This window comes from Onychostruthus taczanowskii, unplaced genomic scaffold (genome assembly GCF_017590055.1).
Source record: "Onychostruthus taczanowskii isolate IOZ18803 unplaced genomic scaffold, ASM1759005v1 scaffold1, whole genome shotgun sequence".
In the NCBI taxonomy this organism is placed as follows: Eukaryota; Metazoa; Chordata; class Aves; order Passeriformes; family Passeridae; genus Onychostruthus; species Onychostruthus taczanowskii.
The window spans coordinates 11,870,766-11,894,453 of NW_024496525.1; the positions used below are offsets into that span (position 1 = coordinate 11,870,766).

General features: G+C 36.7%; 1 protein-coding gene across 1 annotated transcript in view; it reads left to right on the forward strand.

The window, feature by feature from the left end:
* Positions 1-7,216, forward strand: part of AQR (aquarius intron-binding spliceosomal factor) — a 49,354-nt gene extending 42,138 nt beyond the window's left edge. Inside the window, exons 31-35 of the mRNA XM_041399356.1 lie at positions 95-265; positions 991-1,076; positions 1,903-2,077; positions 3,367-3,480; positions 6,686-7,216. Coding sequence (XP_041255290.1) covers positions 95-265; positions 991-1,076; positions 1,903-2,077; positions 3,367-3,480; positions 6,686-6,931 — 792 coding nt within the window. The 3' untranslated portion in view covers positions 6,932-7,216. The remainder of the gene's footprint in view (positions 1-94; positions 266-990; positions 1,077-1,902; positions 2,078-3,366; positions 3,481-6,685) is intronic.
* The last annotated feature ends 16,472 nt before the right edge of the window (positions 7,217-23,688 follow it).

Below are 23,688 nucleotides of genomic sequence, written 5' to 3' on the forward strand. Positions count from 1 at the left end.
AGTGTCACAGGTGTTATTCTTTGTAACCTTACATGATGAGTAACCCTTTTTTTGTCTTTTTCTTCATGTCTTTATCTCTTATTTTAAACTTTAGAATCTTGGTGAGGCGGAGTATGTTGTGGCAGTCTTCATGTATATGTGCCTGCTTGGTTATCCTGCAGACAGGATAAGTATCCTGACAACATATAATGGACAGAAACACCTGATCCGTGATGTCATTAATCAGCGATGTGGAAATAATCCTCTGATTGGAAGGCCAAACAAGGTGACTTTGAAAGTATTTCAGTCATTGCAGTAGTTCTGGTTTCTGTGGTTTTAAATTGTCATATTGAAAATCAGGCTAATTTAACCTATACTTATAGAGGTATCTGTGGAAGTATTTCCTGTTTAACCACATATTTATGAACCTACATTCTATGGAATTTCATAGATAAGTGCCCTTGTTTTTGCCTGTTGATAATGTGACAGAGTGAAGTTGGTGTAGGTGAAAACGCTACAGGCTATGTGGGGAAGAATAACTCTATTTTAGTCATTTGTTTGTCCTCAATAATAACATCATTCCTCAAATCACATCATTAGAAAGATCCACCCAGAGTGGAAATTGTTTGATAGAATGTGTGATCACGAATTGGAAGAAACAAATAAATAATATAGTTATAAATGTCCGGTGCTAATTCTACAGGTTAAAACTGTATTCCAAAGCTAATGGCTTTCCATAATCTTTTGGTATTAGCACCTTGCTTCTCTGTCCGAATTTAAACAAAAAGAGGTAAAAGAAACAGTATACAGTCAGACAAAATCTCCTCTCAACATATTCCAGAAAAAAACCCAGGCTTTTTGTTAGAGGCCAGCTTAATCAGTTAAAGAAGTTTCTCTTCTTGTTTACTGCAATGTCAGTCCAAAGTCAATGTTAAAATTTTGGTGTCATATTTTAATTGAAATGGCAAAGATTAACCTATAGAGTTTTTTTCTTATTTTTTAATTCTCTAGGTAACAACTGTGGACAGGTTTCAAGGCCAACAGAACGATTATATTCTGCTTTCCCTAGTGCGTACCAAAGCTGTAGGCCACCTTAGGTATGTAAGAACATCTTCTTTTAGTGCCATAGCAGTACTTGTACTCTGTATCACATACAGAAATGTTTACAGTACATTATACAAAAAATTCTGTTATATGAGTATGTAGTAGAAATGAAGTTCAATGCTGTATATAATAATGAAGTTCAGACAGACTTCCTTTTATAACTGTCTGGTACCCTCTTCTTGAGCACTTTATCCTTTGGTAATGGCTCTTACCCTATAATTAGTTTATGTTGCTGCAGATAGGCTGATCTTGGTTTCACCCTAGCAGAATGATAGGACTCTAGTACTGTTGAGCAAATGCAGGCTTAAATTTTCTTACAGATCCTTTCCTGTAATCAAGATTTTTTTTTTTTAAAATTTTGCATCGGAAGTGTTTGATCATTGCATAGTTAGTTGCATTATTGTGTGTAGTTCTAAATGTTTGCACTTTTGGTTTGGGATGTGATGGAGGAAGTCTTGTCTAATCTTAGTTAGATAGGTGAGTTATCAAATTCATCTTTACTCATTCAGATACAGAAATTCTGTTGGGATTTTTTCCTAAATGTTTACTCTCAACTTTACTTCTGAGGTGTAGGAAAATAGTAGAGGGTGCTTTTTCATAGTGGTATTGGTACAGTGAACCAATATATTTATGTTTCTATATAATGGTACTAGGATTTGCTAGTTATTGAAACAATGTGTAGGGAGAAAAACCTAAAGACAAGATAGTATTTGGGCAGGTGATTTTATATTTCTTTTAATTAAGACTCCCATGTACAGTTATTTTTGTTGCAAGTGTGTCATCAGTGAAAAAGAACATGTTTGATTTTATTTTCTGAAGGGATGTCCGACGATTAGTTGTTGCCATGTCAAGAGCCAGACTTGGACTTTATATCTTTGCAAGGGTATCACTATTTCAGAACTGTTTTGAGCTGACTCCAGCTTTCAGCCAACTCACAGCTCGACCACTTCACCTTCATATTGTTCCCACAGAATGTTTTCCAACGGCAAGACAGGTAGGAACAGCTGCATTTTGGTGTCTGTAATGGGTGTTTGTATTAGCTTGCCTTTTTTGAGCGGGCTGTAAGAAGTGAAACTATTTTCTCTGCTAGACTGTTGCCTCTGTTTCTTGGCTTTGGACCAGGCTGCCCAGAGAAATGATGGAATCACCATCCCTGGAAGTATTTAAAAAAAGTTGTGGATGTGGCACTTGAGGTTATGGTTTAGTGGTGAACTCAACAGTGCCACTTGATGATTGGATTTTGTTGATATTAGAGGTCTTTTCCAACCTTAATGATTCTATGATTCTGTTAATAACTCCATGGAGTTATCTTTTGTCACGATACACACCAGTTGGTTTTAATTGATGTTTCCACGGAAGTTAATTATCAGTATAATTTACGTATCAGTAGCTGTTGCTTTTTCCTGAGTTCTGCCTGTGTTAATGATTCAGTATTTTTCTTTTTGTGGTCAAAGGTTTTTTAGTTCTTACATGTTTTTGGTTTTGTTATGAAACAAAATAATGTTATTTCTCAAGCAAAGCTACAATAAAGCTACTCGTTTCTTATTTGAAGAGGTAAAATTACATATAATCGAGTAATTCAGGATTACAAGTTAATTTTTTTTCTCTTAAAATTGGTTTCAGTATCGTGAGAGTTTTGCTGCTGAGCTAGGTTCATAAGTACGAAAACCTAATTTGTAATACTGCACTATATCTTTAGATGAAGGTACGTATTGAGGATCTAAGCACAGGCACACAGCAGGATGCTAAATGAAGAAACAAAGGAGCATATCTGCTCTGCTTTCTGAAGCTTTGAGAAGGGATGCCTGCATGCACCCAAAACTCAGTTACAGCTCGTTTCCTGGTCTTAAATGCTGTTGACAAGTTTGGGAGGGACCCTTTCAGTTGAAACTTTCAGATCAACTGTGCAACAAAAATGCAACAAGCATGGTCAGTGACTGTGAGGAAGGAGCTGGGCTGCACCAGGCAGGAGGCTAAATCCTAATCTGATCATAAACAAATTGTGTCTTTAATATGTTAAATTACTCTAGTCCAAAATGTACTTCATGCAGTAACAATCAGAACCCAGCCTCTCCTTTTGAAGTTTCTTCTTCAGTCTGCAGTATCATGATTGATCCAGTTCCCGAAAATGTAAGACCTATGCTTCCTAACTTTCCGAAGAATTTGCCAATTCTTTTTTCTTTGAAAATCATTATTTAATTTCTTGGGGCTTTTGACTTCTAATACAGTTAAATAACCTTTGAATGGTGGTTGTTGTGCTTTTTTTCTCCCCCCCTTCCTTAGAATGGAGAAAGACCAGCTCACCAAATCCATGTTATTAAGAACATGCCTCAAATGGCTAACTTTGTGTACAATATGTATATGCACATGATACAGAGTACACGCCACCATCAACAGGTAAGGACCATCTAAGTTATGGAATGCATTTAAAATAAAGTCATTTTTCAGTAAATAGCATGAGAAGCTGTTGAAATTTGAGTCTTTTTCTGTTATATTTAAAATTCAAGAAGTGTTTGTGACTGGAAGTGAGAATATTGAGATCTTGTAAAATGTTGAGGTAGCAAAAGCTGTATCTTCTAGTGGTTTTAAGGCCCCAAACCTGTCAGTGATTGATGACAAGTGCATTGATGGCTCTGTCTGGGCCAAAAATATCATTCATTAATACTAAAGAACTAGCTTGTCCAGTACTAATTTGAAGGAAACTTGTGTGTTACATTTCAGGTAAGTGTGGGATTTCAGCTAGCTGGATTATAACACCACTGCATGATGTAATAATGTTTTTAAGGGAAAGACCAGATCATGTCTTGAAACCATTTTGACCGTGTTGAATCTCCCTGTTATCCAGGTTGGTTTCTGATGCCTTCAACAGGCCTGTCTTTAACAACTCATACCCATAATTTTTCCCTTGCAACATCTCATAAAATACTATGTGAATGTATTCGTTTGTGTATGTTGTATGTGTACATACATATGTGTATGTATTCAACATTTTGACCCTGTTGAGTTTCCCTATTATCCTGGTTGGTTTGCAGCTGTAGTGTTTTTTGTTCTGGAGCAATTTTTTTCAGAATGTACTTCAGCATCAAGCAAAATTGCATGGGGTTGGAAGCAGTTGTAGACACTTCTGTACCTGGTTTTGTCACTGCTTAATCCTTGAAGCAGAATTCAGAACCCATCAGAAAGTATTTGTAGTCTCATGTAAGTCAGTGGAGTATTAAGGTTGCTTAGATAGTATGCTGAGCAGAAATCTGCCTTTGCTCAGCATACTTGGAGCTGTAAAGCCTTGAGGTAGTTAAACCAAAAGGGAATGGTCTTAAATGCTACCCCTTAACAGCTTTCACACAGTCTCTAGGGTCTGTCATCTTTATATTGCCTACATATTATTCTTCATATACTATATATTACCTATATATTGTATTACATATAATTTCTTCTGTCATGAGACTCTGAAGTTCCCCTATTGGTTTTTGCTCTTCTGAAAGATTTCCAAAAGTGGACAAAATTGATGTAAAAGTACACTGCTTACGCTGTATTAGCTGACTGTGGGAAGAGAATGTGAACATGGCTGTCCTTGAACAGATAGTCTTAGAGGTCTAGGTCCTTTTCTTTAATGCAGGGATGTCTCTGTCACATCCTCTTCCTTTTTTTCTTTCACTTCCATGTTTCATGTCATACAGAACAGTGTAATCGGTAGAGATCAGAACCCAAAACTAACTGAATGTCAGGCTTTCAGACAGAAAATTTATTTTTCTCTGCATTTCTTATACAGTGTCTGACTTCTGGATTTTATTTTTATTTCTGAGAGAAAGCTTCATCAAAATTTGAAGTGTTTTGTTACCCAGAAAAAGCCGTTTGCAGGCTGTCTGAACAGAGAGGTTACCTTCTCACTATTTTGAAGAAATGCTGTAATTACCTGTGTGCTATAAAGAAAAGGGGATATTACTAGAGGATATTACTAGAATTTCTTCTTACTGTAAATTTTTTTAGTAATAGTGAAGTAGGCTCACACTGGTTTTTTAGAAACCCAGTCCTATAAGCACCTGACAAGACTTGCTTGGAAGCCAGTTTGTCTAAATGGAGATCTTTCAGCCATGCAAAATGTTACATGATGAAGACTTAGTAGATTGTGCAGTAGATTGGCCACATTTAGGTGTATACATATCCTGAAAAGCAGATACTAGCATCTAAATTTTACCAAAAACCATTTGCTTGACACCTTAATCAAATATGGATGCAGTTCTCCTGCTAATACCTGTTACTCTTTTTGGCATCCTAATCTTATCCATTGCTAGCTAAAAATAGTTACAAAACTGTTTTCCTACTGTGACAGTGAATGACATTCTCCTTGCAGGAGAAGCTGAGAAGTGAACTACTGAAAAAAAGCAAAGCTGGCAGTAAATTTCTCTTATTCTATTCAGTACAACATTATTATTTTCCTTTTCTTTTATACTAGTCCTTACAATAGTTGTAAAAAAGCACAGAGTGCATCTAAGTCACAAAAGTCTGAGTTTGTTGCATACATCAAAAATATATTTTTGTAAGATCTTTGATTTAGAACTACACTTTCCTGTGCACAGATGGATATAGAGACCAGTCTGATAACTTGAAGGTCTATGGAAAATGCTTTTTATATCTCTGCTGGTAATCATAATTGATTTGTAGATTTGCCTATGCAAATTTGTAATATTAGTGTCATCTAACTGAAGGTAAAACTTCACTGTAATTAAACACCTCATTTGTCATGTGATACAAAGTTGCCTTTTGAGCAAAACAAATGGTTAAGTTTTTCAAGAATGCATTTCATTACAATGATCTAAAATACTCTAAAGAAATATCCATCATGTCATTAAATAAGTTCAGGCTGCAAGAAGTGTGAGTGTTTCTGTTCATCCTGGAGCATTCATCTGTACTCTTCGGTTCAGTGTATTCCTGGTCTTTTCTGTCCAGTTGTGTTACTTGGCTACCATTCCAGCCTATAATGTTTTACAAACTACTCTTTGGTTGTAAGCAGAACACTTAGAATACACAAAATCACTCTTTCAGAAGTACTGCGTGAAAATATTTAGCATTGTTTAACTGTTAGTGAAACTTGAATTGTTCTACGTTTACAGCTGTTCATGAAACTTGCGTAAGTACAGATAACATATTTTATAAGATGTTGCAAGGGGAAATTATGGGTATGAGTTGTTAAAGACAGGCCTGTTGAAGGCGTCAAATACCACGTTAAACATATGTTGGAGTTTGAAATGGGAACAGATGAGATTTGGGTAGAAATACGCGTATTGCTCCAAGTAGGAATTTACCATAACCCTATTACTTGTGTGAGTGTCTGGGATAATGAAATGTGTTTTCTCTGCTTGAATTGGAAGTCCTGAGATTTTAACAACCTCTCTTCCGGAAAAAATGTATTTAAGATGACTATACTGTGACCATTACTCTAATTTTTTTTATATATAGGACTGAAGTGCTTACAAATCATTATGGCTTCTAAATCTTCAGTGTTTGTTGTTAACTTGTTATCTAATGCAAAATCCTAAATATAAGGTGCATAGTTCAAGCTAAAGTGTAAAAACTTAAAATCCTTCCTTTTTCAATCATCCAGCATTTACTGCCCCCACCTGCCATGATTGAGGAACCAGAACCGACACAAGCTGGAGAGACTGAAGTGGAAGGTGAAGTTCAGGGCATGCAGGAAGATGCAGCAGAAGAAAGTGAAATAGTGGAAGAAATGATGAAGGAAGGAGAATTGAATGTGGATGAAATGAATGAACATCAAAAAATGCCAGAACACCCTGGAAGAGACAGTGATAGTGGAGACAGTGAACCTGAGAATGAGACTGAAAAGTGATTGATGGAATCCTTGTCCTTCCCAAATGCATTTTGAGAAACTGGCAGGGAAAAGAGCAGTTGGAAAAATAATTGCCATTTTTACATTGACTTTCATTAAATGGTTGCCTATGTAGTACCTGTTTGGTATATTTTTCACTGAATACTTACTTGGTGGACAAGCAAGATGTCTGGCAAGCATTCTGCTGAGGTCTTGTCACTACTGGTAATGTAATTTGTTTAATGGCCTCAAATTATATGCATTTTCCTTTTTATAAGTTGTTCAGTAAAGATGCTTTTTATACCAGTTTTGAGTATTTGACTCTTAATTCAGTCACCCATTTAACCTCACAAAGTATATTCAGTATTGGTCAGACATGCTTTATGGTTTCCTTAGTATTTTGCCATGGAGAATTCCTTATGCAGGGCTGTGCTTGTATGTGCTGGGATGGTATTTTAAGCATAGGCTCAAGTTCATTAAGGTATGTGATTGTATGTCTGAGAAACGTAAATTGTCATGGGACTTGGAAGTGATCAAAAGCTTTATTGAATTTTGATCTTAGTGGATTCTCAGGATCCACGTATGTGTAGCAATCTCTTATCATTCTTATCATTCTGATGTTGTTTTTATTCTTTACGGAAGAAGGAAGGATGCAGCTTTTTAACAGCACTGGGTTCTAAATTAGTGTTTTGAAATAAATTTCTCTTGCTTGAAGAAGACACAGTAATTGCCCAGGCTGAAGCCGCATGAGGAAGAAAATAGAAAATAGTTCCCTGTATGCAGAATATGTAAAACATACAATATCTACATTAATGACATAACGGTTGAGTGGGGTTTTTTTAGGGTAACTTCTGAGTGCGCACATTTCATAAAGTGATCAGACAAAGGATTTGTCCCTGATTCATTATGAATACTTGCCATCATGTCAAATTAGCCATTTAATGAGACTTACGAATTTCCAAGTAGATTTTCAATACAGCAATAGCCATAAGAACACCTTTTGCTGGCAAAGGGAAAACTCTTGGATTTCAAGTGTTGCAGTTGTGAAGCTGCCAGATGGACTTGTTAGAATGATTAGAGAATAATTAACTTCCAAGCTTTTTTAACAGCATTGAAGTTCTTTTTTTCTTAATATTTTTAAAGTATACTACAGGAAAAAAACAGTATCAAGTTAAATGTGTGCCAAGCCCCATGAAATGCATCTATTGCATGCCAGTCTGTGCTGGGATCTCATCTGCCCTTGCCTCTGAAATTGTTCTCTCCCTTCTCTCAGAGGGGAGTTCAGGAGTAGCAAATCTAAGTACTTACCTACACGGTGTTCTTTAATGTTCTACCTTTGCTGAAATGAAGTTTTCTCAAACAAGAAACTAATAATAATGCAGAATTTGTGTTCCATCCTTGTGTGTTTTGATTTAAGGGAGTGTGTTGTTTATTACTGAATTTCCTGAGTTGGAAGAACAAATTGTGTTGAACATATGGGTATTAAGTTTCATGCAGTAACAATCATGTTCATGCAGAATTTAATACTCAGCCTTCGGGCCACAAGTAACTAGCTCAAATGAGGACTGTCATCTTTTCCAGCTAATTTTCTATAAATACTGAGTTTGACAATCATTTACTTACTTTCGTATTTTAGGAATTTGAAAATGATTCTCCTGTTGTTTGGGATTTTTTTTCCAAAATGAGTAATTTAACTGACAGAGGTTCTTTAAAAAATTAGGACAGAATGGCTCTTAATGAGCACCCGAAGCGGAAGGGGGTGCAGAGACCTTTTTGAGTGGTGCAGTTTGCTGTGGACAGTGTCCACACCTGGCTGTGCCACGCTGTGCTCTGTGCAGGCCCTGGGTGTGTCTGGTCACTTTGGCTCAGTCCTTGTAGAGCAGCAGCTAAGTATGGAGTTGTTCTAGATCTCAGCATTGCCCTGAAGTGATGAGAGGAGTGGCAATGGAGGTTGTTTCTGGCTAAAGTGCAGGAAGAGGCAGTGGAACTGCAAACAATTGTAAAAGCTGGAACAGCTTAAATGTGCTTTTTAAAAAAAAAAAATTTATTGGCTTTTTTTCAGAGACATTAGGAGAATACACCCTCAGAAATTTGGGAAAATCATGTCATCGTTCTAGCAGTGGTTGGAAAGTTCTTGAGGCTTTGCTTTGGAGCGTGAGGTCGGGTTTGGGGCCTTTTACTTCCAAAGCTTTTTAGTTCTGTTTTTAATTTTTGGTAAAGGATGAATTTTGTTTTTTCCACCAAAATAGTTTTTTTATGATTGATTCACATTTTCTTTCAAGAAGGATTAGGTGGGAGAAGTGAAGGAGTCTAAAACTGTAATTTTGATCTATATGGCAATATTTGCTTAGGATTTAACATCTCTATTCAAGTGAACAACAATATCCAGTTGTTAAACTAAATGTATTGAAATTTTAAAAAATAAAAATTTAATTACTTTTAAAAGACAGAATCTTTAAATGAACAAAAATAATTGTTAATTGTTTTAAAAAAATCTTTATAAACATTATTGCAAAGATTATAGCAGTGCATGAAAACCTAGTGAACAAAATTAAAATCTTTCTGAGGGCAAGATCCCCTAAGGGTACAAAGTGGAGGAAAATATATAAAATTGCTTTATATTATTGTTCCAAAGCAATAGAGTGAGAAATCCATTAAGGACATTTGAGTGAAACTAAATAGCTGTAAGTGTTTTTTCTTCATATTTATTTAGCCAACCCTTCCATGAATTGGCTCATTTTCCTCTTACACTGAGCCTGTAAAACAACTTAGTTACTGCTTCCTAGACTTAGAGACTGGTTTGGAAACAGCTGAACCCTTTGGTGCTGATGTAGTGCTAATGTAAAAATGTAATGCAATGTCCTGTTCATTTCTGTAATAGCCAGAAAAAGAAAGGTAGAGAGCAATTTACTTTGGGCTCTGTCATCCACATGTAGGTGAAATAATGCTGTATAAATGCAGGCTGGTTTCTGTCTGTGATTGAAATAATGCAGTAAGTGCAGGTTTTGGTATTATCAAAGAAAATGCCTTGGTAACTCTCAGAGCATGGTTTGCTTTTGCTTTAGTTGTAGGGACTTTGAAAGGGCTTGGTGGGTAAGTCAGGACTAGAACATTCAGGAGCAGTTTCAAGGGAAAAGAAGGGACAAGTAAATGTAAGACATACAATATATATAATCTATAATATTAAATATAATAATATATGATGAACTTCTAAAGATAGGGCCATTACTTTTTGCTACCCTGCATGGTATTTGCTTTAGTAGTGTATGCTGAGTACTGCTCTGTGTGTTCAATATGATAGAACCTAACTTCCTTTGGAGGGGAAGCAAGCACTGGCAGTTTCCGTTCTCTCTTGGAATGGATCTTGCCATTTCCTGGCATGTAAAAGGCTGTGAATCCTGAAGAAAAGTACTCTCACATGGAGTAGAAATTAAGGGGTTTTTTTAACAGAATGGCTTTGCTGACAGGACCAGAGAGACCAGCTTTCTGAAATCACTGAATTCTTTTGAAAGAAGACCTAGAGGTGGTGATGATCCAGGTGCTGGATAAACATGGTGACATACATTTCTATTGAAACAAGAAGCCGGTAACACTTGAACTCTTGTACCAAGCAGACAAAAGTGAATATCCTGGTCAACAAATGAATCCCAACCCACAGCAGCCAAGAAGCTGTGAGTGCTGTTAAGATATATGACAGCATAGTTTCCTTTGCCAAATATGGTGATGCTCTCAAGAGAGATAATCGAAAATGAGTGTTTTTGTGGGAGTTTTGGAAGCTGTTTTTATGGCCCTTAGTGTTGTCTTTGCTATGTGGTTTCTCAAGCGTAGTTCTTTTGCAATCCTTTTTCTCGAAGTATTGGTTGCTTAGGCACCTGTTGGAAAAGCCCAATAACAGTGTAATGTTCATATGCTATAATGTTTTCAAAGAATGCTGTTTCTATTGCAAATTGCAGAAGAATGTTCTTGAATGGCTTTCAGCTATGTAGCCTCTGTAAATTATGTGTTTTCCTAAGTTTTTGGGAGGTATCTGAAAAAGTACAGTACACAAACTTCCAAACCTTGCAAACATGACCATCTACAAAATTGCTACATTAAAGAGAATAGAGGAGAGAGAGAAACGATAATTGTAGTTACTTACTCCCTCTAAGTTTCTAAATAGTAGTATTTCAGACTAAACACTACTACAGTAATGAGAAAGTGATTTTTTTTCCCCACACTTAGGGTAGGTAACAAGGACAGATCATCTCTCCGGACCTTGCTCTGGCAGACCTTTAGCTTAATCTAACTAATATAAGGGATAATGTAATATGTTGCTATTAAGAAAGACTGTGTTTTATTTAGCTGCCATTATGATTTTCTCTCACCTTGAAAAAGGAGCAAGGGCAATAATAATTGGATCGAGTAATAGCATTATGTGGAATACAGAGTAGTCTATTGCTGTATCACTATATCTGGAAAACCAGATTCAAAAAGAAGCTGAAGAGGAGCTGTTTCAGCTAGAGGTAAGAAACTTCCCAGAGTTCAGGTGTTATCTTTCTGCTTTAGAAGCACTAAAGTCAGAGCAGAGTATGTTTCTGTACATGTTCTAAGAAAATGCAGACCCAAGCAAAAGGTTGAGCCAGCAGCTGACAATGACTTAGTTCACCTATAGATGTCAGTGAAAAAGCTATATACAAAAACAGTTCATGTTTGCTTAATCAAACATTAGAATTTTGTGATTCCAAAGAACAGCATAAAAGAAGCAAACTGGATTGCCAAATAAGGATCAGGAATACATCAGTCCTGGCACCATTTGCAAGAGATAAAAAGAAGCCGCCCATATTGCATTTATCAAGTGTGAATTCCTAAATTGCTGCAACCCACTGTAAGAGAAGCCCTGCTACGCATCTAGAGACGCTTCAGCATCCTGCTGTGCTAGTCTGACATCTCTTGTGTGTCAAGAGCACTTATTTTTAGATGGGACAGTCGTTAGGAACAGAACGTGTCTTAACTACTGTAAAGGAAGAAAGCAAGTAGTTCAGGGGCAGCACAAGTGGGTAGGGAGAAGCTCAGCACAGAGGCACAAAGATTCTGTTTCTGACCATAAGCCACAGCAGTTTAGGCTTGCCCTATTTTTTCAGAGCGATTTTTGGCAGCAGCAGGTCTGTCCTATTGGGCAATACCTGTTTTCTAAAATGAGACCATGTTTTGCAAGCTGAGTCAGAGAGGGGAGAAATCGACTCACCGATAATCTTCCTCTGCTGAGGACACATTCAAGTCCTATTCACCGGAATAGGACTAACAGGGATGAAAAAAGTCCAGCTGTGGAAAGGTTTTCTTGCTGTCTGTCACTGACAACCGCTGAAATGTGACCAGGGTTAAATAAACTGCTGTATTGCAATTATGCAATGTAATGTATGATCTAAATTTGAAAAGAACTCATGAAAATCCAAATATTGCCTCTGTATAGCTCTGAATTAAAACTAATAATGACTACATTTAAGATAAGAAGAGATAATGGTTTTGCACATTAGAAAGATATACTGAAAATTACTATTCTTTGATTAAAATATTTACTAAATCTCTGATAGGAGTTTTGTGGTTTCATACAGATTCTAGAGGAGAATGCTACATATTCACCTTCAAGAAAATTTTGAGTTCTTATTTTGCAGACTGTTTTTTTACTCACAGCCTACTGTGTATTGATCTGGATTCTCTTATCTCTGTTGATGTGTAGTAGTGAGAAATCTTGTGGAAGGCAAGGCCAGAACCCAAGGCTTCCAGTTCAATTCTGTATTATAACTTTGTATCTGAACTATTGCAACAGATGTGTTTTACATACACTTTAAGTGATGAGCTATGGGGTTTTGAACAGAAAATAAATTACATTATTTGGAAACTCCTGTAGGATATTAGTTTCAAAAATAATGGGGTTTTAGACATGATGACAATTTTCCCAAAGCAATGCTTTTCCCAAAATATTGTATTAATGTTGCAATTTGTTGGGCACTTATTTAAAACAAACAACAAATAGAAACTGTTCAAGCAATTTCCTTTAGTAATGCACTTTTCCCTTACCTGAATTATACATTTTTAGGAAGACAAGGGATGAAATAGAAAGTGAAAGGTGCAACATTGAAAAACACCAAAAGCAAACAAAAAAAAAAAAAATCAACCAATTAAACAAAAAATCCACCCACACAAAAAAACCCAAACAAACAAACAAAAAAAAAACCAAACAAAAAAAAAAAAAAAACCCCAAAAAAACCCAAAAAAAAAAAAAAAAAAAACCCAAAAAAACCCAAAAACAAACCAAACACCCCAACATTTGATTGTTTAAAATTTCAGTGGTTTTGTTTGGTTTGTTGATCCAATTAGCACTGAAAGGAATTTAAAATTTGGAGTTCCATGCAAAATGAAAACGCCAAATTGTGACCAGCTCTGGTCAAATATGTTTGAATGTCGAGCCATTCCTGCACTACTGCTTGAGTTCCAGTTTTGAAAAATGGCCAATCTCTGTGCAGAAGTGAGTGATTCACTATAGTCTTCATAAAGTTCAAGCTATTGGAATTGTCCTAAATGCCCTGCCTTCCTGTCCTGGTAAAAGATGTAGTACCATAATGTTTCTTTCCTTGTCCACTCTGTCCATGTTTGAGGCACCTGCTAGTTTTACTCAGAGCTAAGAAATGCTAAGGAATTTTCACAGGCTCTGTCCTTTATCTCATTTGATCTCTAATGTACTATGAACTAATCTTGTTCCTGCATACACAGATACTTCAGTGATGGGACAGTTGTCCTAGATTGCTCCCTGCTCCTGCAGTGCTCACCCACTGGCGTTCTGTCAGTCTGAGCTGCATAATGAGCTGAGACACTGAGGACAGCTGCTGCTCCTGACTCATCTCGGTGCTCAGTACCTTCCTGTAACTGAGCTGGAACAATCACTGTAAATTGGAAACAAATACTGAGCAAACACAGCAGGTATAATACTTTAAATTTTTATCTATTGAAACACAAATATCAGTGGAAGTAAAAATGCATACCTTGTGTAGTGGTAAATTTATATCAAGCTGATTCTAAAGAGAATCTCTTACTATTATCACAAGTGTGTTCAGTTTTGTCAGTATGAAGCCTGAGATTATATATATATATATATATATAAGGGAAGGCCTCTTTTGTAAATTATTAGTTTAAACCAGGTTTTTGATACTGTTTTATTTTAAAGAACTATGAGTGAATAGGTACCCATGCTTTCTTTTTTATGCAAAAAGCCTTTCAATTTAAACAACATAAAAGGGTTTGTCCTGCAAAATTATTATATTTGCATTTATTGTATTACATTTAGAAATGATGTCTTGCAGTGTTTCAAAATGAATATAGTAGAATAAAGGGCCAATGCAAGTTAATGTTATTGCTATTGCTCCTCTACCATGGAGGAGGAGGTGTGGAGAAGGCAATCACTCGCTTACATTCCTGAATTCTGCCAGCAAAGGAGACTACTAGAGGAAAGCATGTTTCAACCAAGCTAATGAGGCTTTGGATCAAAACTACTTATCTTGATTCTCCTAGACCTTAGGGAAAGATGCTAAATTTATCCATATATAAATTTGTCCTAAAAATTGCTACCCAAACTTTTTGTAAGGGATTGCATGGCAGTAACTGGGGCCTGGAAGGCAATAGGTATAAAGAGGCGAGAACTTTAGATCAGAGGTGCATAATACACCATGAGCACAGTGTGAGGAGATGCCCAGTAATGTGTGGCAGTAAACTAAATATGTACCTCAGTGATTTAGCTTTAGTTTATGAATGTAGCAACAGCTCCGTGTTTCTTCTGGCAACATCTTGTAAATGGGCTATAAATACATCTGCTTTGATAAAATATTTTCCCAGTTGGCACCTGTCTGCACCTCAGGCTACTTTTCTCCTTTGAGAAGCAAGAGGCAACTGTGTTTGTTACTGTTCTCACAGTGTTGTCTCTATTCTCACAGAGCCAAGCTCTCTTCCTCAAGTCAACCAGAAAAGCCTTAGTGGGAATCTTCCCCTACCTTCTGCCTTCTGCTTCAGTTCGCTGTTGATAGGAACTTCTCAGCTTGGAAACATTGCTGAACAAGTTTTGCAGCGTTTTGCACTCTAGATACGGCCACATTTAACATACAGTTGAAGGGAAAGACAAAAACTTCACCTTGCAAGGTGAGCCTCTGAGAGATAAATGCGAAAAAGAAAGAATTTGCTCATAAGACGAAATCTGCATAAGGTTTATAAGGGTAACTGCCACTGCCTGACTCAATGTCAGCCATGTACATCAAAGTCACTCTTAAGCCACACAGCCCTGTGGCATTAGGTAGGAGCTATGTGCAGATTTTCAGGTTATGGTTTTATATTTTGATGTTTACATGCTGTTGTATTCACAAAAGTTTTGGTTTGGATAGGGATTTTTCCTTTCAGATCCACCTCTATGCTGTATGGGTATCAGTATCTTTTCAAAGAAGACAAGGAACAATTATTCATAGCAATCTTTTGGGTAATTCTGAGAAAAGACTTGAATGCATTCATAATGTTTTCATTAAATTTTTTGGACTATCACTTATTAAATCTGTTTAAAATAAGAAACTCCATCACCCAATAGAACAACAAAGACTGCACTTCCTTCTCTTGTTCTAGCTTGAAGCCAGACTTGGGACATGGTAAATTTATTCATAACTGAGGACTTTGAAGACAGATTTAATTAGCTATTTAATTGTTTTGGAAAGGCAACCAGAAATTAAGCACTAATTTGCAATACTTTTTCTGTGGGTACGTGTTCAGAGTAAAGGTTTTGTTTGTTTTCGAATGGAAGAAAAAATTCAGACCATCTCCAAATGAATGTTAAGGGCCTGTTCAGCAAATATGAGACTGAAGATACAATGCCATTATTTTGCTGTGTCCGGTGCATTTACTTTATTTTAATTTGTTCTTTTGCTTAAGTTGACTGTGTGTTTAAAATTTCAGCTGACAAGTTGTCAGGCTTGCCAGCAGCATTATAACTGTGAATATCATGACATCCCTATACTTAAATTTTCAACCAAAATATTTGTTTAGCACTTCAGTGATGGAAAAAAATTTATGAAAAAACCCTGACTTCTTCATATACACTGTGAAAAAAAAAATGTTGACATAGTTCAAATCAGCATATATTTACATTGACTATAAGATGTTTTGTTAAACTAAATGCTCAACTCATTTTGTGGCAGAGACTTTCTTTGAGATATCTTCACAAGATGAAAGTTACTTAGAATATCTTACAGCATTTAATTCTGATGTGATTTAATATAGTCTAAATGGATTTTAACAGAATTTTCTGAAGCATAAACAGTGTTGAATTATACAAAATAGCTGTCTATACAAAAGCATTTATTAAATGCCTTTTAAAAAACTACCAAATGTGCTAACAGAAATACAGACTGAACGTTCCCTGGAAGTCATAGAATGTTCTTGTCATCTAGCAAAATGATGGCAAAGGCAAGTAAATTGGAGGATTTGAGGAAGTGCTTGTACAACGAATAAAAGCAGAAACTTTGGCATAGGGCTTTTGGGACATGTTTTCCTCCTTGTCTGGCTGTTTTCTCTTTCTTTTGTATGCCTGTACCAAAATCACAGAATCGCAGAATATTTTGGATTGAAGGGGTCCCACAAGGATCACCGAGTCCAGCTCCTGGCCCTGCACAGCACCATCCCTAAGGGTCACACCATGTGCCTGAGAGCAGTGTCCAAACATTTCTTGAGCTCTGTCAGGTTTGGGGCTATGACCACGTACCTGGGGAGCCTGTTCAGTGTCCAACCACCCTCTGAGGGAAGAACGTTTTTCTGATGTCCAATCTAAACCTCACCTGATTCAGCTTCATGCCATGTGAATGACATGAAGAATATGCTCTTTCACAGTAATCACAGGGAAGTTTTCTGTAAGGTCACTGCAAAACTTTTCTAGCCCTCCTTATTTTATTATTCCTGTCATGGAAGGAATGGAGGGACTAATTTTTAATATCTTCATGTGTGCCATGTCTTTCCTCCAGAAGTTTTCACTAATCAAAACACAGCATGCATATGCATTAGTGTCTGTTTTTAGTTTCCCTGCCTCATGTTTTTTGTAGCTGAGATCAGAAGAAACTTACTGTATTCACTAAAACACATCTGCCAAACCATGACTGAGGCTGGAAGCTGCATCTTCAGCTCTTCAAAACAGTCGACATACAAGGGTCTTACCAGGGCAGCCATCAATACCTCTTGGGATGAGCAGTCTCTGGCTGATGCTGGTGACTTCTGCACACTTCTGACCTTGCCCAGCAGCTCCAGACAGCCCAGCCACCAGCTGGGATTCCATGAGCCAGCACAAAGATATTTCCTGCCATGGTCGCTGGTTTACAGGTGTGAGTGTTGGGGAATGTCAGGCTTAAGAGCACCTCAGTTCCTGAGAGGCATTTGCTGTCCACAGAAGTCCCTCCATTCCTTGCAGCCCTCCTGAAGCATGAGCCACTTCCTGAGACCACCCCTGTCTCTGTAGCATGGCCCTGTTTTGGCTATGGTGGGGTTGGTGACACGATAGGAGACAGGCGTGTGTCAAACATTGTATTTGTATTGGTTTCCTGCTTTGGTGAATGCACACTGGAGAAAATATGATCATTTAGCAAGCCATAAATCTGTGCTGCCAAGGTAAGGAAGGCTGTTTCCCATGTATTTTTCTGATTTTACTCATAATTGATAATTTTGTGTGCTTTACAGTATGATATCATAAGGCAGTAAAAATTCAGCTAGTTAATTCACACCTTCTAATCTTTGATCCCTTCTTTGGTCCATTTTCATTAACAGGAATGATGAAAACTGCAGCAGTATGTTAGATGAGTATGTTAGATTGTGTGATTGTGTTAGTATGATCAGTGTGATTGCTATGAAATTAGTCTATGAGCAACATTCTCTCGGTAAAGCTATAGTGTTCAAGAAAACATTCTTTCTAACCATACTTTAAATGCTTTGTAAGCAGAACTTGTCTGAAGAAATGGAACTGTGTATGCTGCCCATACACCCAGAGATACTCTTATTTTTCATGTCATTGTTTACTTTGTCATGATTTTAAAGAGGTTCCTCCTGTGTGTTGTTCATGTATCTGAATTAGAGCAATCTGTTTAACTCAGTAATACTGTACCATATCAAGTTATCTCTCATTAGGCTGAGTAATACTGCTTTTTACCCCAACTTTTGCTTTTTTCTCTCTCCTTGATGTTTAACCCCTTTATCACCTTGTATATATAATTAGCTAACACCAGTCATCTGATAACCAAGAATGTACAGAGTTCTTGGATTCTAATTTTAAAATAATTTCCTGAGCAGCTTATATTTTTACCATTAAATTATGAATTATTAAAAATGTCTCAGTATTTTAGATATGATGCTTTATTTTTCCATTGCATCCTTTTTCTAGGTTTATTTAGTTGTTGGACCTCTCAGAACACCATCAGAAAACAGCAGATTGTGTTTTCAATTGTGTGGTGTTATCATAAATATATCTGCAATTTTCCAGTCTGCTGAAAGAATGAGCAAAGCAGAAATAAAATACTCTGACAGCTCACAACCCATCTCAGTCATTGGGGAGATAGCTGTTAATATTCTTAGTGATAATAGGCTTGATGGATCTGTTAAATAAAGCACATAGTCTCAAAGCTCATCACAGGGAGTAGGTGATAATGAAAAGAACCAGCAGATATGCAAACTCAATTAACCTGCTACTGGTTGTGTGCAATCTATTCCTTGTTAAGCCAGAAAATAACCAATGTTGTCAGCCTGAGATGTTCTGCAGATTTATGGACTAGCCACAGTCTAATTCTTGGGATTTTAATAATGTATTATATTCCAAATGAATTGTCTTCCATACATTAATTTTGTTCTTCATTTATAGCCATATTTTATCATGCATTGAAGGGACACTGAAACTTATCTCTGTAGAGCTGTGTTAAAAGTTTGCATCTAACTCATTCTGCTTTAGAATGCTACTCATTAAAGAGAATCTGGTATTTTCCTTTCTTCCTCAGGAAGAAACCCCATGTGTGACTTGGTATTTTTTAAATTAGACTTTTGTTAAATAGAGGAAACAGATCTTTCTTAGCTGCAAATATCTTTCACTCTCTCCCTCAAAAAAAAAAAAATTCAAACAAAAGAAGTCTATCTATATATCTCTATATGCACTGCAGTCAAAATCAACCCTTCTTTTCCATGTCAGTGGTTTCAGATGGCAGAAACCACTGCCATCTGCATACCATGGAGCTTATTTTGCCTCATGCCTCATTGTGCTGGTGTTTCTTGGCTGGCCCATAGGTGTAGCCTTGTGTGCCCTCCCTGGACTCCTCTCTCCTCCCTTGGCTTCAACAGGACCTGATGAATGAAGCGAAGTGTTGCTGAAGGGTGCGTGTCTGGGGAGGCAGCGTGCTCAGAATGCATGCAATGGGCAGCTCCTGTGCCAGGCAGTGGAGACAGCTCTGCATCAGACCAGCTCTCAGCTGTAGGCTGTTGGATTTCGTAGTTTACTCTGTTAATCCTTGTTTTTGAGGTCTGAACGACCTTTTTCTTGAGCATGTTACAGATACCTCAACAATCCAGATGTTTGTCTCCTAAAATATACAACGGAAGCTATTGTAGTGAAAATGAGTAATGATACCTTGTACTTTTAGAAGGTAGCTTACTTGGAAAAGGTAGATATATATACATATATATGCATTTGTCAGGTTTTGAACTCAGTGTCAAAACCTAATTAATTAAAAAAGATTGAAAACAGGAGGAGAAAAGGGCAGCCAAGGTTATACTGTGGAGATAGACTTGAATGGAAGTAAGAATGAGGTTATAGGGCTGATGAGATGTTGTTGAAAGACTTAGAGGAAAACAATGGACCCAGGAATGATACTTATCTCCAACATGGTTGTGGAAAACACATATTACTGTGACAGTAATATTGGTGAAAGTAAAGACACAAAGCTCACCAGGGAAAAAGCATTATGGTGCTATATGATGTCACTTCTGAATTTCAGTTTCCTTTTTTAAATCTCCCTGAAGCCTTTGTGCAAAGACAATTCAGTGAAAGTATACCATGCTTGCAAAGTCAAGAATCTAAAGTCAAGAATGTTCCTCTTACTGATTAAGTAGAAGTTAAATGACTGAATATATTTTCTTCAGCAGGGCTTTTGGTATCACTCTGGGTACTACAGGGATGTGCTCTGGGTGTGATGCTTCAGACTTTAATTTTATTGAAACCTATTCCAGAGCTTTTCATATGTGGAGATCAATGAATCCTCTTGTTCTGCAGGACCCTCCAAAAACTCTGTGGTGAAGAAGGGTGTGGGAAAATGCCTGAGGAAACCAGAGTTCCTCTTCTCCAGCCTACAGCTTAGAGAACCATCTCCAAGGCTGTTTACAGTATTTATGTAATGCAGGTACTTTTTAGCTATTGAAAGGGAAGAATACATAGAAAAACAATCCCCAAATATTTCAAAAATTACCTCTTTTTGAGGATGCACCTAATCATTAGGGTATAGTGAGAGATTCAATCCTGTGTATAGCTATCCATAATTACTCTTGTAATAGCATCTGTCTACAACTGCCTTGGAGTTGGCTCCGAGAGGCAGTGATACATGTGTTTCTACCTCAGTAGGAACACAAAAGAATTATATACACTATTTATGAATAAGTTACTGCAATTAAAAAGCCACTGGAAAATAAAGTTGGCCATAACTGATGCATTTTTGAGTCTTTAGAAAGTGGTTTCAGGCTGTGAATCCAAACTGGCAAAAAAAGAGCATCTAAGCTTTGAAGATGAATCGTATTTCAGAAATACCCTTGTCCTCATTTAGCCTCAACCTTCAAGCATCATCTTATGCTGAACTGGGTGATGATACACAGGAGAAATTTAATATTTTAGAGGATAGGATCAGAGAATACACTGACTGAGGTGATTCACTGGGGTTTTTTTTTGCTGATTCTGTTCTCTGAAACATTTAACTTCCCCTGTGGATTAACATGGGAGCTGTGAATTCTGCTAGGGCAGAGCAGACAGATAAAACATAGATATTAAACATTCATCTAACATTCATGTTAATACATCAGGCGGAAATATGAGATTTAGATTGGGCACAGTATGTGTTTTTGATATTAAAAATAAGATAAATAAATACACCCAAACTGAAACCCTACCCATACTAAACTTAGTATATGGTTCATGTGAGGGAATCACTGTAGGTTGGTATTTAAGTGCTGGAATGAAAGCATATTTTTTGCTTGACTTATTTAACACAGACAGAGTGACTCGGATATTTTCTCTTTTCTCCCTCTTTTATAGCTCCATAACAATCAAACAGTATTGAGAAAAACTTCTGAAAAATCAGATTTTTTTTGTTGAAAGCTGATTTTGAAATATCTGTATATGTTAACTTTTGTTCTGCATAGAAGTCCACTTTCTAAAAGACAATCTTTTAATTAGATTTCCTGCTCAATCATAAATATTGCTGTGTGACTTCCAGCAGTGATTGTACTGGCTGGTAAAACAGAACAATGTACAAACATCCAATGTATAAACATCTTTAAGCTACTCAAGCCTAGCAGGAGCATCCTGGGAGCACTGGAGCAGTAGCTGCTTGGCTCTTTGTGTCACTTTTGTCACACACCCAGTTACACACCCACAGGGTACCAACATGTCAAGGCTGTGTCTGTGGCCCAGAGTCCCAGGAGGATTTGTGAGACGTACACTGGGAATTAGAATGTTGAGTGATGTCTATGAGCACCTCCTTGCTCTTCCCTCCCCATCTCCCTCAAATTAAAAATTGGTAGCTGATTGCTCAAAAACTTTTGGATTGCAATGAGTTTTGGAGCCATCCAATCAAGACAGATGTGAATGTCAGTCCAAATAGCCTCCATTCTTTTCTCTTTCCTTTCACTCTTGATGTGCTATCCATCTTTATTCTCTTTAAGTCTTTCCTCTATTTTTCCTATTTTTGCTGGGTTTTTCTTTAGTTAATTGTAATTATGTCCTCTTTTTCTTTCTTTCTTGTAAGATTTTTTTTTAATTTGAGATTTTGTTAATGGATTTTATTTTCCTTCATTATATTTTCTACCTTTTCCATTACACACTGTACTTTGTTAAAGTCCCTTTTATATTTAAAAAGCTGGTTTTATGCCTGACATAACAATTGTAGAATTCCTTGTGCTGAGTGTGTCTTAAGGGGTTGTTGCATTTTGTGTTGTGGTGTTTTGGTTTTTTGTTGTGTTTTTTGGATCACAGTCTGTTAAACCTTATGTTATTAAGTTTTCTTGTTCAGCCATCCTTGGTCAGATTTTGGACTACATCCCATTGCTGTTTCCTGGTTGGAATGGGCCTCCAGCATTAAGTGTTCTAGGCTGGTGGTTTTCAAAGTTTTTTGATTACACACCTCTGTCAGTAAATTTTTTAAGCGAGCACATCCAATCTATGTATATTTATTAATGTATAACTTATGTATGAGTGCTACTGTAATAACACATTCTGTACACTATAAAACATTAAAAAAGCCCCAAAATTAGGGAGTGAATGATATAAAGATGAAACAAACACAATTTTAAAAATATTTTTATCCTATCTATTAATGGTGCAATGAATGTTTTCCTCCCGCACTCCAGTGGATTGTCTTGTGCAGCCCCTTTGGTCCTTGCAGGCCACTTGGACCCCACAGCATTTACCTTTTGTAACATTCTTTTCCCTAACTCAAATTTCTAGGATAATTTTTTCAGTTTTCCTTTTAGAGTTCACCTATCTCACAAGTTTTTTTCCATGCTAAATAATTAATCTCTCATGATATCATACTAATTGTTTTGGTAGCAGTGACATTTTTATATTCAACTACATTCTCCCAACAGTTCTAGAACCAGGAGGTAAACCAAGAAGATATGTTAAGCTGTGATTTTCAAACTTCTTGTGTTCCTGTGCTCAAGATTTTTTTTTTTTTCATTTGAATAATGTAGAGATAATTTTTCTAAAGGTAGGGCCTCCAGTATTTAGTTTCCTTTTTATTAATAATTGAACACAGAATCTTACTGCTCTTTGGCTTCAGGTGAGTATAATTGCTGAAACCAGCAGTACTTTCTAGGGCTTTCAAGAAGATCAGCTTGGAAAATATGGCTGAGCAAAGGAGTTTCTTCATGTTGACAACTATGTCATAATGTCAAAGTCATCTGTAAAACTGCATTCCCCAAAACACTCAAAGGAATGGGGATATTTAGAAAATTGAGGACTGTAGGACTGATGCTTAAAACATTGGAGTGGTACTTAGAAAATTTTTTTCTTTTTTGGGTTGATCAACAATTTCCTATTTATCAGTAACCCATTTAACCTGTACCTCATTGCTTTATGCATAGAAGACTCACAGGATTTTTGGGAGTGGAAAATTCACTAAGAAGCATGAACATCTTAGTTATATCAAACTGGAATACCTCTCAAGATCCAGAAAACTACTGACTCTAGGACAGAGGCAGGTTGTTAGCTAGCCATATTCTATATTTTTGTCTTAATGTTCAGGCTTTGAGACCTCATTTAGTTTATATGCTTCTTAGCGTATATGCTTCCAGGCCAGCTGAAATTTTCAGAGTATATTTAGACACGATATTTTTAATATTCATCCTATTATTTATGTAATCTTGAATTTATTTTGTGCTTGTAGCTTGTATGGCAATGCATTTTCTTCCTGGTGTTATGGAAATTGACTCAGCACAATAATCTGTCAGTTGCTTAGTTCAATAGGAATAGTGCAGTTTCTGCT